Source organism: Dermochelys coriacea, chromosome 23 (assembly GCF_009764565.3).
Source record: "Dermochelys coriacea isolate rDerCor1 chromosome 23, rDerCor1.pri.v4, whole genome shotgun sequence".
NCBI classification, from domain to species: Eukaryota; Metazoa; Chordata; order Testudines; family Dermochelyidae; genus Dermochelys; species Dermochelys coriacea.
In genome coordinates, this window is record NC_050090.1 from 2562801 (window position 1) to 2577884 (window position 15084).

Genomic DNA, 15084 nt, shown 5'->3' on the forward strand with positions numbered 1-15084 from the left:
AGAGCCCGGCGCTGTCTCCTCTCCCTGTCCCGGTAGGTGCTCGACGTGCTCTGCTCTCTGTGCGTCTGCAACGGGGTGGCCGTGCGCTCCAACCAGAACCTCATCACCGAGAACCTGCTCCCCCGCCGCGACCTGCTCCTGCAGACCAACCTCATTAACTACGTCACCAGGTGAGGGCGGGGCTGGCTCACTTCCTGCCCCGAACAGCTGTTAAACCGCCCTTGTGCCCCACCCCAGAGGTGGCCGCTTCCCAGCACTGGGCGAGGGGTAGTACCTTGTAGTTTGCAAGAGGTGTAATGTGCACTGGGGGAGTGGGGGGGTCCCTTCCTGCCCCCCCAGCCCCTCCCTCCCCAGTGCTAACCCTCCCCCTTCTCTCTTCCCCCGCAGCATGCGCCCAAACATCTTCCTGGGCACGCACGAGGGCTCGACGCAGTACAAGAAGTGGTACTACGAGCTGATCGTGGATTACGTGGAGCCCTTCATCATGGCGCAGGCCACCCACCTGCGCGTGGGCTGGGCCATGACCGAGGGCTACAGCCCCTACCCCGGGGGCGGGGAGGGCTGGGGCGGCAACGGCGTGGGGGACGACCTGTACTCCTTCGGCTTCGACGGCCTGCACCTCTGGTCAGGTACGAGCCCCGGCTCTGCCCAGGGCCTGCCCACTGGCCGCTCTGGCGGGCGTGCAAAGGAGCAGGCATGGGGGTGCCGCGGGGGGAGCCCCCAGGCCCCCTCTTGCACACTTACGTGCTCTCTTTGGCATGTGAGTTTGCACGCCCTCCTTCTGCCCCCCATGCACATTCTTGCACACAGTCTTGTGCATGCTCTTTTCACACTCAGGTTCTTGCACACTCTGCACACAAACACACCCTTATGCATGCATATTATCTTGTGTGCACTGCCTTGCACACTTGCATGCTAACTCGTGCATGCTCTTATGCGCACCGTTTCTCTTTTGCACGCTTCTGCACACATTGACATTTGCTTGCTTGTTCTTGCACACATGTTCAGTGCACACTCCTCATCCTCTCTTGTACGTACACTCTGTTGTGTGTTCTCTTTTGCACACTCACTCATGCACACACATTCTCTTGTGTGCGGACACTGTCTTGCACACTTATTGCACATTGAGTCATGCACACTTATGCACACACTATTTCTCTCACACGTCCTTTTGCACTGCGATGTGCACACTGACACTCTTGCATGGCCTCTTGCACATTCATTACTCAGGTACTCACATAAACGGACACTCTCTTGTGTATTCTCTCTGGCACACTTGCTCTTGCACACTTCTGCCTACCCTTTGCACCCTGTGGGAAATTGCACCGTCTGTTGCTTGACCTCGCTTCGGTTCGGTATGAAATAGATTCAGAGGCCGAAATGGCCCATGTCAGTCTGGGGGATTGCGAAAAGTCCATGAGAGCTAGTGGAGGAAAAGAGGCTCGGTACGATCCCAGTCGCCGGGAAGCCGTGCCCTGCGGCATCGTCCCGTTCACCTTGCTCCCCGGATGACACCCCTAAAGCAATCTGTTTATACCTAACCTGTGGACGAGTCCAGGGCTTTCCAGCGCGGCTCCCTGGGGTCCCGGCGCACCCCTTCTCTCTGCTCTGAACGCAGGCGTCGCTGGTACCAACGGCCGCGAAGGCCCCTCCTCCCCTTGTGCCAGGGCAGGACAGTCATACGTCTTGTCTTCCTCCTTTGGGACGTGCCAGGGTGAAAAGCTCCCTGCCCGTCACGGTGGGAAAACACCCGCATGCCCCGAGCCTGCGCTGCGTTCAGCCCAGGTGTGCCGGGATACCTAGCGTCGGAGAGGAGCGTAGGCCAGATTCGGCTCTGGAGCTGCTGCTAGTGCCGAATGTGGCCGTGCGGCGGCGTGGCACGGACGTTACTAGCCAGCATGCCCTGGTCAGCAGCCCCCCCCCGCACCCGCGTTTCCCTCCCCCTCCGCCTCTCGCCGCGTCTTTGCGCACCCGCGCTCCGCCCCGCTCCTTGCGCTCGCCGCTCAGCCCGGCCTCTCTCCACCGGCGCAGGTGGCGTGGCCCGCGCCGTGGCCTCGCCCGGCCAGCACACGCTGGCGGCCGACGACGTGGTGAGCTGCTGTCTGGACCTGAGCGTGCCCAGCATGTCCTTCCGCATCAGCGGCTTCCCCGTGCAGGGCATGTTCGAGAACTTCAACGTGGACGGGCTCTTCTTCCCCGTGGTCAGCTTCTCCGCTGGCATCAAGTGAGCCGGGACCCTGGGGTGGGCAGCGCGGGTGAGAAGGGAGATTGGGGGTGAGGAGCAGGGCTGGGGGTGGAGGGGAGAGGAAGGGGAGGGTCGAAGAGGGGGCTGAGCAGGGTGGGGAGGGAGCTGATGGGATTGGGGGAGGGATGGAGGAATAGGGGGCTGTGGGGGAGGAGAGGGCGGTGGGGGGGGTGGGAGAATTGGTGGGGGGGCGGAAGGGGGTGGGGGGAAGTCCAGGGAGGGGCGCTGCAGGGGAGGAGAAGGCGGTTATGGGGGTTAAGGGGGGGGAGAATTGGTGGGGAGAGGAGCAGGGGGGGCCAGCAGAGAGAGGGAGTCCAGAGAGGGGGGCTGTGGGGGGAGGGGTCCAGCCTTCACCATCCCCCCACAGGGTCCGCTTCCTCCTGGGGGGCCGCCACGGCGACTTCAAGTTCCTGCCCCCCCCGGGCTACGCGCCCTGCTTCGAGGCCCTGCTGCCCCGCGAGCGGATGCGGGTGGAGCCCATCAAGGAGTACAGGCAGGACGCGGGGAAGGTCCGCAGGCTGCTGGGGCCCACCCAGGCCCTGTCCCACACGGCCTTCACCCCCTGCCCCGTGGACACCCAGCAGGTAGTGTCCCCCCCGGAGCCCCGGCCTGGGGGGAGGGGCCCCGCCTGGCTCGGGGGGGGCAGGTTTGGGGGAGGGACCCTGCCTGGCTTTGGAGGAACTTGGGGGGAGAGACCCCCACCTGGTCTGGGGCAGGGTTGGGAGGAGGGACCCCACCTGTCCCGGGGGGAGGGGCTCTCAACCTGCCCCAACCCGTGGGGTGGGGAGGGACGGTGCGGGGACGATGGGTCCAGCCTGGCCTCAGGGCTGTGGGGAGCCGCCCAGTGTACGTTGCCCCCAGGCGCTGACCCCCCTCCCTCCCTCGTCAGGAGCCCCCACGGGGAGGGCGGGACCCGCTCGGGGGTGTCCCCCAAGGCAGGGCTGCCCAGGCTGGGGGGCCCGTCTAACCCCTGTCCCCGCAGATCGTCCTCCCCCCACACTTGGAGAGGATCCGTGAGAAGCTGGCGGAGAATATCCACGAGCTGTGGGCGCTGACCCGGATCGAGCAGGGCTGGACCTACGGGCCCGTGAGTGTCCCACTGTACCCCCTGGGGGCACATGAGTGCCCCCCATAGCTCCGTACAGGTCCACATGTGTCCCCACTGCACCCGCATACAGGCCCACGAGTGCCCCCCATAACCACCTATATCCCGCAAGTGCCACCCACACTCTGCTGTGGGACCGCAAGTGCCCCCCCCATAGCTCCCTACAGGGCTGCGAGTGCCCCCATACCCTGTACAGGCCCGCAAGTGCCCCCTGCACCCCCCTACGGGCCTGCAAGTGCCCCCCATAGCTCCCTACAGGGCTGCGAGTGCCTCACTGCCCTCCCCCCCCATCCCTATAGGACCATGTGTGTCCCCTGTGGGTCTGTGAGTACCCCCCTGTATTTCCCTACAGGCCTACAAGTGTCCCTGCCACTGAGCCCCGACATGGGTCCCTGAGTGCTCCCCAGTCACCTCCTATCCCTATAGGCCTGTGAGTGCCCCCAGTACCCCCTATGGGCCCCTGCCTACCCCAGCATCCATCCCTACTGCTTTCCACCGGGGATGCCTCTGCCCCTGCTCCGACCTCTCCCCCCGTGACTGGCAGGCGCCACTGGGCGGGAGGGGGTGGGCACCTCTACCCCACAGAACCGTCCAGCCCAGCCCCTGCCCCCCAGAACCGCCCAACCCAGCCTGTGTCCCCAGAACTCCCAGCCTGGCCTAGCCCCTGGCCCCCAGATCTCCCCAGCTCAGCCTGTGCCTGCCAGCCCCACCCAGCCCCTTTCCCAGAACCCACTGCTGGTGCTGGCTGAGTGGGGGTTGGGAGGGACTCAGGTCGGGGTGTCAGTGGGTCACTGACCCCCTCCCCCCCCGTCAGATCCGAGATGACAACAAACGGCTGCACCCCTGCCTGCTGGATTTCCACTGCCTGCCCGAGCCGGAGAGGAACTACAACCTGCAGATGTCGGGGGAGACCCTGAAGTGAGTGGTGCGGGGGAGATGGGGGGTAACGTCTGGGGGGACTCGGAAACATGGGGGAGGATGAGGTGCCGCGGGGCCTAAGGAGGGGCTGGCAGGGCTGAGGATGTGGGGGCATGAGACCCCTCTCCACGCTAGGGGGTGGGTGAGGGAGGTCCCGCTGGGATGGGGAGAGGATTGGGATGGGGGAGAGGGGGTAGCGGTGGCTGAGCAGGGGGATGGGTGGGGGAGCTAGTCACTTGGGGGTGGCAGCTGGGCAGGGGGATGGGATGGCGGACTCCTCTCTCGGGGGGTGGCAGTGGAGGGAGGGGAGATGGGGTGGGGGGGTCTCATCTCTTGGGGGGCTGGCAGCGGAGGGAAGGGGTGTGGGACTCGTCTCACGTGGGTGGGGGGGATGCAGTGGGGGCTCGTCTCTTGGGGGGTAGCAGTGGAGGGAAGGGGTGCGGGACTCATCTCTTGGGGGTGGGGGGATGCGGTGGGCGGCTCGTCTCTCGGGGGCAGCGGCAGGGCCGGAGGCTCTGTTGGGGAGCTGACCCCCCACCCCGTTGCTGTTCCCCCTCAGGACGCTGCTGGCTCTGGGCTGTCACGTGGGCATGGCCGACGAGAAGGCTGAGGAGAATCTCAAGAAGACCAAGCTGCCCAAAACGTGGGTGTTCCAGGGGCGAGGGGGAGTCCTGGGGGGTACATGACCCCCATGGAGCCGTCCAAGGCTCCACCAGCCCTGAGACGTCGCCCCCGGGCAGCCCCCCTGAGTCCCAGTCCAGATGCCTCTCCCCTGCCTCCAGCTGCCCCCACTTAACAACCCCAGCTGGCCCCCTCAGGGCCTTTGTCTAGGTCTAGGGGGTCTAGGTGCCAAATGTCGGGGCAGTTGGAGTGGCCAGTGTCTTCTGGGACTCTCCATGGGCCATAGGCTTGGGCGGCACCCGGGTCTCTGGGTCTCTGCCCACTGCCTCCTTAACCGGGCACCACTTAGGGGAAACCGAGGCACACACAATGGAAGATTCCCACTTCATCACAGGGGGCGGGGACACCAGGCTCGATCAGCTGGGGTGGGGGAGATACTGGGCTCGATGGGCTGGGCTGGGTGGGGAGGCAGGAGATGGAGGTGGATTGGCAGGTCCTAGCGCAAAGCCCCTCCCTGGCAGGTACATGATGTCCAATGGCTACAAGCCGGCCCCGCTGGACCTGGCCCACGTCAAGCTGACCCCGGCCCAGAACACGCTGGTGGACAAGCTGGCCGAGAACGGCCACAACGTGTGGGCCCGGGACCGTGTGAGCCAGGGCTGGACCTACAGCATCGTGCAGGTAGGGGGCTGGGGCCGGGGGAGGGGACTGTTGGGGAGCCAGGGTATGGGGAGCTGGGGGACCATTAGCGCCTGCTCTGTGCCAGGGTGAGCGGGCGTCTGATTCGGCCCTGTGCCAAGCAGGGCAGGGCTCCCGCATGCACACGGGTGTGCCCAATGCTCCCGTGCTGTCTTCTGTTTCATGAAGAACCAGGCATTGCATCCAGTGGTTAGACCGGGGGGCGGCTGGGAGCCAGGACGCCTGGGTTCTATCCCTGGCTCTGTGAGGGGAGTGGGGGCTGGGAGCCAGGACTCCTGGGTTCTCCCCCTGACTCTGCCTCATTCCCCATCAGTGACCCAGGGCCATGGGCCATCCCTGCCTCGCAAGTGGCTGTGTGGGGGTGGGGTGGGAGCGACGTGAGTTCAGGTGCTTTGAGATCCGCAGAGGGAAGGGCAGCAGCCAGTGGCTGGAACAGCCCCCCCAGCCGGGCCCGGGCAATCGGCTGGGTTTGGACTGGCTCGAGAGCAGCTCCTCTTGGTTTCCCCCCGTCCCGTGTGTGTCTGTGGCGTCTGCATGCGTGTCTGTGGCGTGTCCGTGGTGTGTGTGCGTGTCACCAGGACATCAAGAACAAGCGCAACCCGCGCCTGGTGCCCTACAACCTGCTGGACGAACGGACCAAGAAGACAAATCGCAACAGCCTGTGTGAGGCCGTGCGCACGCTGATCGGCTACGGCTACAACATCGAGCCCCCCGACCAGGAGACCTGTGAGTGCCCCCGGGGCCCCTCCTGGCCTCCCGCGGGACCTCTCCCCTCCCCCGGGGCCCCTCCTTCTCTCCTCCTCCTGGGACCCCTCCTCTGGACCCCTCCTGCCCTCCCCCGGACCCTGCCTCTGGACCCTTCCTGCCCACCCCTGGGGCCCCTCCGTCTCTCCTCCCACTGGGGCCCCACTCCCAGATCCCTCCTTCCCTCCCCTGGGCCCTGCCCCCAGATCCCTCCTTTGGACCCCTCCTGCCCTCCCCTGGGGCCCCTCCTTTTATCCTCCCTCTGGGGCCCCTCCCTGGGACCCTTCCTGCCCTCCCCCCGGCTCCTCTTGTCCCCTCTGCTCCCCTGGGGCCCCTTCCCCCACCGTAGGGAGGGTGGTTGAGCGGTGGTGGTAGGAAGGGCAGGTGTGGGGGTGGTGAGGTGCGGGGGAGGAGAGCAGTGTGTGAGGGAGGGGACGGGGAGCCCGGGGGTCAGGCAGTCCTTGGGGCACGGGGTGACCCTGCCCTCGCCCCGCAGCGGCCCAGGGGGTGCCCACGGCGCGCTCGGAGCGGATGCGGGTGTTCCGGGCGGAGCAGTGCTACGCCGTGCGGGCCGGGAGATGGTACTTCGAGTTCGAGGCAGTGACCACGGGCGAGATGCGCGTGGGCTGGGCCCGGCCGGATGTGCGCCCCGATGTGGAGCTGGGGTCCGACGAGCTCGCCTATGTCTTCAACGGCCACCGGGTGAGTAGAGGAGGGACTGGACTCCCCCCCCAACGGGCTCCCCCTAGCCTGGTATCCGCCTGCCCCTCGGGTCACCCACCGGTTGTCCCCCCGCCACCTGGATCAAACCAATGGCCTTCCCTAGCCCCATATCCCCCTTTCCCTGCCACTCGGGGCTGGGTCCCCCCATGGGCCCATCTAGCCCGGGGTCCCTTCCCACACTTGGATCCTGCCCTTTGTTGCGTTACCCTCTGGCTGTGCTGGGCCAACGCCTCCCGCCTGCCCCTGGCCATTGCTCCCCATGCCACCAGCCTGGACCCGATGCCTTTCCCAGCTGCTGACCCCACCCTCCCATGCCAGGGCCAGCGCTGGCACATCGGCAGCGAGCCCTTTGGCCGCTCCTGGCAACCGGGCGACGTGGTCGGCTGCATGATTGACCTGGCCGAGAACCACATCATGTTCACGCTCAACGGGGAGATGCTGATCAGCGACTCGGGCTCTGAGCTGGCCTTCAAGGACATCGAGATCGGAGAAGGTGAGGGGCTGGCTGCCCAGATGCCTGGGTTCTCCCTGCCTCTGGGAGGGAAGTGGGGGCTAGTGGTTAGAGCAGGGGGGCTGGGAGCCAGGATGCCTGGGTTCTCCCCGGCTCTAGGAGGGGAGTGGGGGTTAGTGGCTGGAGTGGGGAGGGGGGACTGAGTGCAAGGACGGCTGGGTTTTGTTCCTGGTGTGGGCACTGACATGTCTGATGTCCCCTCTCTGCACCCTCCTTCCCCCTGTGTTTGGGGGCATGCCGATCTTGTCGGGGTGGGGGGGGGAAGTGCTGTCCCTGTGGGGGGTGGAGGGGCATGCTAGGCCTTGCTGACCCTGCTGGGCCCCACCCTGTCTTGCAGGCTTCCTCCCAGTGTGTAGTCTGGGCCTGGCCCAGGTGGGGCGGCTGAACCTGGGCCAGGAGGTCAGCAGCCTGCGGTACTTCCCCATCTGTGGGCTGCAGGAGGGCTTCGAGCCCTTCGCCATCAACATGAAGCGCGACATCAGCATGTGGTTCAGCAAGAGCCTGCCGCAGTTCTCCCCCATCCCCCCCGAGCACCCCCACTATGAGGTAAGGGCCAGCAGTGGGGGGGTTTGGCCCGGTGCCCAGTGCGATGGGGGAGCTGCCGAGGGGCTCGGCCCAGTGCGTTGGGGGAGCCGCCAGGGGGCTAGGCCCGGAGCCCCGTGGGGAGTGGGGAGCCGCCGGGGGTTTGGCCCGGAGTCCAGTGTGATGGGGGAGCCAGTGGGGGGCTCGGCCCGGTGCCCAGTGCAATGGGGGAGCTGCCGGGGGTTTGGCCCAGAGCCCCATAGGGAGGGGGGAGCTGCCGGGAAGCCTGGCGCCTGCTATCTCCGTCAGTAGGACCCTTGGGTGTGCAGACCTCACGGGCTGCCCGTCAGCAAACTGTAGTGCCGATATCTGCTGTGAACGCCAGTGCACCCCTGTTGCCCCCCAGTGTCAGCTGGCACCAAGGGCTCCCTGGCTTACAGCATGGGCCCCAATCTGGGGAGCCCCTCTCTTTTGAGACCTGATGGGGGCCAGGTTTGGGGCTGCTCCGGGAGTCCTGCCCCCACTCTTCCAAACCAGGCCCCCACTCTGCACCGTCTCTCCCAGATCTGCAGGGTCGGGGCCATGGCCCCAGCTTCGGAGCAGGCTCTTGAAGGAATCTTCCGTGGGCCAGACTCCCGAGGGGTCCCACCTTCCCCCAGGGCAGGCCACATCCCCCCCCACATCCCCCCCCGCCATCTCCAGCCAGCCTGCTCCCCTTGGCAGCTCTGCCCACTGGGCCCAGCTGAGCCGGCCTCTGGGGGAGACCCAACCGTTCTATGGGCCCTGTGCACCCAGCCCCGACTTGCAACTGTGCTCAGGCGGGGTTTAGCATCCCCCTGGCTCAGGAGGTCCTTAGGGTGGCACAGAGATGGGTGGGTTAGGCACTGCCTGCCTGTCCCTTCCTGAGTCAGTTCCCAGGGGAGAGCTCCCACCCTCTCCCTTTGCTCTCCCGCTGGGCTCTGTGCCCAGCAAGGGGGGGAAATCCAGCTCCCACTGTGCCGGGGCTGTTGAGGTGCCAGTGTCTCGGGCACTGGGTTTGCCCTTGTCTCCTGCGATTCCCCACTTGGGCCAGCCCCTTTGAAGGACCCGTCCCAGCTGAGCCACGCCTGGATCTCTTCGCCCCAATGTCCTCCTCCCCACACTGGGTAACAGTGCAACCTGTCGGGGAAACTGAGGCACGCCCCGGCCTGGTTGAAAACACCCCAGCGCTTCCCCGCTCCGTCTCAGCGTCCCCCGACCTGGGTCGTCCTCTCCTGACTCCTCCGTCCCCCCCGGGCCAGGTGTCGCGCATCGACGGCACGGTGGATAACCCGCCCTGCCTGAAGCTGACGCACCGGACCTTCGGCTCACAGAACGCGGTGAGCGAGCTGCTCTTCCTGCGGCTCAGCATGCCCGTGGAGTTCCACGAGAAGTTCAAATGCACGGCAGGGGCCATGCCCCTCACCCGCGCCCTCACCATCCCCGAGGAGGACGTCAAGGACGTGGACCTCGACTCCGAGTTCGAGGTGCTCCGGAAGTCAGCCGGGCGTAAGGAGGCCGAGGAGGCCGAGAAGGAGAAGCAGGGGGGGGCCCCTGCCCAGCCCTAAGGAGCCCCCCAGGATGGAGAACGAGAAGGATGCGGCATCAGAGAAGAGCAAAATCAAGAGAGGGTGAGAGCCTCTAGGAGACGGGGGGCGGGGAATGGGATATGGGGCCTTTCCCCTCCAGGCGGCGCTGGCTCCGATTCAGCCCCAGGACAGGGACCAGGGGGGCAGGGAGTGGGGCACGGGGCCATTCCCCTCTGACCTGAATTGGAAGTCTCTAATGAGCAGAGCCCATCCCCCCAGGTCTCTAACGAGCGGAGCCCAGTTCCCAGTGTCTAGGCCTCCCGCAGCGCCCGCCTGCCCCACATTGGACACAGGCTCTTTCCCTGGCTGGGCCGGGCTGACCGGTCTCAGGGGGGTGGGCACTCACCCCCAGCTGCCCCCATCTTCGTCCACCCCCAGCTTCCTGTTCAAGGCGAAGAAGGCCACATTCAACACCGGGCCCCCAGCGGTGCCCTCCGTGCAGCGCCTGGAGGAAGATGTGGTGCCCGACGACCGGGACGACCCCGAGATCATCATGAACACCACCACGGTACCGGGCCGCGCGGGTGCTGTCGCCACACCGCCCGGGGCGGCGCTAGGGGGCACCGTGCTGCCGGGAGCGGGGGGCTCAGCAGGGGGCGCTCTCCCCTGTCCGTGCTGACCCCGATGCAGTGCTAGGGGGCGCTGAACTGCAGGGAGCGGGGAGCTCAGCAGGGGGCGCTCTCCCCTGTCCGTGCTGACCCCGATGCAGCAGTAGGGGGCACCGTGCTGCCAGGAGCGGGGGGGCTCAGCAGGGGGCGCTCTCCCCTGTCTGTGCTGACCCCGATGCAGTGCTAGGGGGCGCTGAACTGCAGGGAGCGGGGAGCTCAGCAGGGGGCGCTCTCACCTGTCTGTGCTGACCCCGATGCAGTGCTAGGGGGCGCTGTACTGCAGGGAGCGGGGGGCTCAGCAGGGGGCGCTCTCCCCTGTCCGTGCTGACCCCAGTGCAGTGCTAGGGGGCGCTGTACTGCAGGGAGTGGGGGAGGCTCAGCAGGGGGCTCTTTCCCCTGTCCGTGCTGACCCCAATGCAGTGCTAGGGGGCGCTGAACTGCAGGGGGCTCAGGAGGGGGCGCTCTCCCCTGTCCATGCTGACCCCGATATGGCGCTGGGGTGGGTGCTGCAGGGTGCGGGCATGGACTCTCCTCTCTCAGGCTGTGGGGTTGGTGCCAGCCGGGCTGACGGCCCCCTCCCCTGCCCCCCCCCCCAAGTACTACCACTCGGTGCGGATCTTCGCGGGCCAGGAGCCCACCTGCGTCTGGGTGGGCTGGGTCACCCCCGACTACCATCAGCATGACATGACGTTCGACCTGAGCAAGGTGCGCACCGTCACCGTCACCATGGGCGACGATCAGGGCCACATCCACGACAGGTGAGGGGGGCCGGCCGCGGCCAGCCTCCACTGCAGAGCACCGTGGGGCTGGGGGGGGCACATTGGGGAAAAGGGGGCAGCCAGCCCTCTGGGGCCTTGAACTGGGAGGGCAGAGGGGGTGTCAAGGAGGGGGGTGTCATGGAGTCCCCGGGTGATGCTCTGGAGCTGCTCCCTATGAAGCCAGGCAGGACTCTGGGGGCAGCCTGTCTGCAGGACACCCAGCTCACCCGGCTCCCCCCTTCCTGGGGCTGACCTCGGAGCATTCAGCATCCCCTGCCCCTCCGTGCACTTCCCACAGCAAGTCCACCCAGGCGGGGTCCTGGGGAAGCCAGAGGGTCCTGCCCCCAACTCCGCAGTCAGACGTGACTCCCAGCCAGCCAGTAAAACAGAAGGTTTATTAGACGACAGGAACATGGTCTGAAACAGAGCTTGTAAGTGCAGAGAACCGGACCCCGCAGCCTGGTCCATTTTGGGGGGCAGTGAGCCAGACAACCACATCTGCACTTCACTCCATGTCCCCAGCCAGCCCCAAACAGGAACTCTCCCCAGCCCCTCCTCCTCTGGGCTTTGTCCCATTTCTGGGCCAGGAGGGCACCTGATTCCTTTGTTCTCCAGCCCTTTAGTTCTCACCTTGCAGGGGGGAAGGGCCCAGGCCATCAGCTGCCAGGAAACAGGGTGTCGGCCATTCTCTGTGTCCAGACCCCTGCACACACCTGCCCTCTAGGGCTCTGCAACGATCATACACCCTTATCCCACCACCTAGACACTTAAGAACTGCATAGGGGAAACTGAGGCACCCCCACAATATTCAGAGAAAACATTAAGAACAGTCCCGCTTCGTCACACACGGGGATGTGGGGTGAAAGGCCCTGGCATGGGAGGCCATGGGGCAGAAGAGCCAGAGGTCACGGGGTAGAGTTCATGGGCCAGGGAGATGAAAGGCCCAAAGGTGTAAGGGGTAGGAGGCCATGGGGCAGGAGACCATGGTGGATGTGGGGCAGGAGACCATGGGGGATATCAGTCAGAAGGCCATGGCTTTGTGGGGTGGGGGCCATGGGATAGGAGGCAATGGAGGACATGGGGCAGGGCCATGGGGGATGTGGGTCAGGAGGCCATGGGGTCATAGGGTGGAGTTGTGGGGTTGGAAACTGTGGGGCTCGGGCCACGGCCCTGGAGCCCTGCAGACACACGGCAGGAGAGGCCCCGGGGCAGGGGACAGGAGGCTGCAGGGGAGTTCAGGGGGCAGGGGGACAAGAGGCCCAGTGGGGGAGGGCGCGTGGGGGTGTGGAGTAGGTGGCTGTGGGGCGGGGGAGATGGGTGAATTACCCCTGGGCCCACCCCTCTGCTGACAGCATCAAGCGCAGCAACTGCTACCTGGTGTGGGGCGGGGAGTTCGTGAGCAGCGCGCAGCAGACCCGGGTCAGCACCGTGGACCTGGTGCTCGGCTGCCTGGTGGACCTGGCCACGGGGCTCATGACCTTCACGGCCAACGGCAAGGAGATCAACACCTTCTACCAGGTGAGCCGCCCCCCGGGGCACGGCCAGGGTCCCCCCCCCCAACGCCCACAGCCAGCCGGTCCGCGCCCTGGCCTGGCCTGGGAGCCGGTGCCCCTTAGAGGAGACAGGCCCCGCGGACCCGCTGGCTCCGGGCCGTATCTCACTCCCTGCGTTTGGGCCAGGTGGAGCCGAACACCAAACTCTTCCCGGCCGTCTTCGTCCTTCCCACGAGCCAGAACGTCTTCCAGTTCGAGCTGGGCAAGATGAAGGTAGGGGCAGCCCTGGGGTGCCTTGCCCCCACCCTCCGGCACAGCTGGGCTCCCTCCAACCTGTCCTGCCCCCCGGCACAGCTGGGCTCCCCCACCCCTGCCCCATGGCACGCTGAGGGTCCTCTGCCCTGCCCCCCGGCACAGTTGGGCTCCCCCGCCCCTGCCCCATGGCACACCGAGGGTCTTCTGCCCTGCCCCCCAGCACAGCTGGGCTCCCCTGCCCCATGGCACACCGAGGGTCCTCTGCCCTGCCCCCCGGCACAGCTGGGCGGGTTGTGCCAATGAGTGTCTGGAAGGGATTTGCTTTGAGATTTAAGCGCAGTCACTTTGCCTGTTCTGTGAGGGGACTAGTAGGTCAGAACAAGGGATTGGGTCTTTGACTCCTGGGTTCTATTCTGGCTTTGGGGGGGGAGTGGGGTCAGGTGAGTTAGAGCTGGGGGGGCTGGGAGCCAGGACTCCTGGGTTCTCTCCCAGCTCAAACACTGATTCTCGGCATCTCTCTGCCCCTGGCAGAACATCATGCCCCTCTCGGCCGCCATGTTCCACAGCGAGCGGAAGAACCCCGAGCCGCAGTGCCCGCCGCGCCTCGTCATCCAAATGCTGACGCCGGTGACCTGGAGCCGCGTGCCCAACGAGTTCCTGGCCGTGGAGACAGCCCGCATCAGCGACCGGCACGGCTGGATGGTGGAGTGCGGCGAACCCCTGGTCATGATGGCCTTGCACATCCCCGAGGAGAGCCGGTGAGCGCTCCCTCCTGGCACAGGCCCCCGGGGAGAGAGCCAGTGCGGGGAACCCTGTCACCTCCATCTCTGTGCTTGCACTAAAGCCCTGGAGCTCAGGGACCGACTCCATGAGCTGGCAGCAGTAGTAAGCTATAAACTCTTGTGTCACTTCCCAGTGGCCGGTCCACACACTGTCAGTGTCCCACGAGGGTCAGGCCTTCGGGAGTGATCTCGGTGCAAGCTAGGGAATGGCCCTGCTTTCCTGGTCCCACCCCCCTCCAGGGACCTTCTGTCCCTCCACACCCGGCTCCCTGTCAGAAGTATGCTGTGTGGCTGACAAACAGCTGCCGTGCCAGCTCAGCGGTGGATGCATCTCAGTGATGGAGGAAGCGGTAAACTGAAGCACAGAGAGGGGGGAAATGACTTTCTCCAAGGATGATTCATTGTCTCGCTGTCAGACCCTGGATTAGAACCCAGCAGTCCTGATTCCCACCAACCCCCTGCTCTAACCACTAGACCCAACTCTTCTTGCAGAGCTGGGGATAGAACCCAGGAGTCCTGATTCCCAATCCCCCGACTCCCCTCCCCAAGCTCGGGACAGAACCCAGGAGTCCTGGCTCCCACCCCCCTGCTCTGACCTCTGGGCCCCATTCCCCGCCCGGCAGGTGCATCGACATCCTGGAGCTGTCGGAGCAGCTGGCCCTGCTGACGTTCCAGCAACACTCGCTGCAGCTCTACTGCGCCGTGTGCGCCCTGGGCAACAACCGGGTGGCCCACGCCCTGTGCAGCCACGTGGACGAGTCCCAGCTGCTGTACGCCATCGAGAGCCCCCACCTGCCCGGCCCGCTGCGCAGCGGCTACTACGACCTGCTCATGAGCATGCACCTGGAGTCGGCCAAGCGGGCCCGGCTCACCATGAACAACGAGTTCATCGTGCCCATGACGGACGCCACCAAGAGCATCCGGCTCTTCCCCGAGGGCAGCCGGAAGCCCGGCCTGCCCGGCGTGGGCACCAGCACCTGCCTGCGCCCTCCCCTGCACTTCGCCCCGCCCTGCTTCGTCAGCACCAGCCCCGAGCGGTACCAGCTGAGCCCCACGCTGCCGCTGGAGGCGCTGAAGCTGAAGGCGCTGGCCATGCTGACGGAGGCGGTGCAGGATGGCGGGCAGCACAGCCGGGACCCGGTGGGCGGCAGCGTCCAGTTCCACTTCGTGCCCGTCCTCAAGCTGGTCTCCACCCTGCTGATCATGGGCGTCTTTGGGGACGAGGATGTGCGGCACATCCTGCGCATGATCGAGCCAGCCGTCTTCGGGGAGCCCGCCGAGGAGGAGCAGGGCGAGGCGGAGAAGCCGGAGGAGGAGCAGGGGGAGAAGGCCGGGGCGAAGGCCGGCGAGGAGGAGGCCGAGGGGCTGGAGGAGGGGCTGCTGCAGATGAAGCTGCCTGAGTCAGTCAAGCTGCAGGTGAGAGACCCGTGGCATGGAGTGGGGTGGGGTCTCTGACCCCACTTCTGGCTCCTCACAGCACAGAGTGGGCATCC

At 66.1% G+C, this 15084-nt stretch overlaps 1 protein-coding gene across 1 annotated transcript in view; it reads left to right on the forward strand.

The window, feature by feature from the left end:
* Positions 1-15084, forward strand: part of RYR1 (ryanodine receptor 1) — a 92997-nt gene that overhangs the window by 20268 nt on the left and 57645 nt on the right. Inside the window, 20 exon segments of the mRNA XM_043501411.1 lie at positions 37-170; positions 388-629; positions 2032-2224; positions 2613-2829; positions 3228-3332; positions 4165-4268; positions 4828-4911; positions 5411-5570; positions 6167-6314; positions 6829-7034; positions 7374-7548; positions 7904-8112; positions 9369-9659; positions 9661-9737; positions 10074-10203; positions 10901-11061; positions 12414-12579; positions 12741-12827; positions 13341-13567; positions 14215-15007. Coding sequence (XP_043357346.1) covers positions 37-170; positions 388-629; positions 2032-2224; positions 2613-2829; positions 3228-3332; positions 4165-4268; positions 4828-4911; positions 5411-5570; positions 6167-6314; positions 6829-7034; positions 7374-7548; positions 7904-8112; positions 9369-9659; positions 9661-9737; positions 10074-10203; positions 10901-11061; positions 12414-12579; positions 12741-12827; positions 13341-13567; positions 14215-15007 — 3909 coding nt within the window.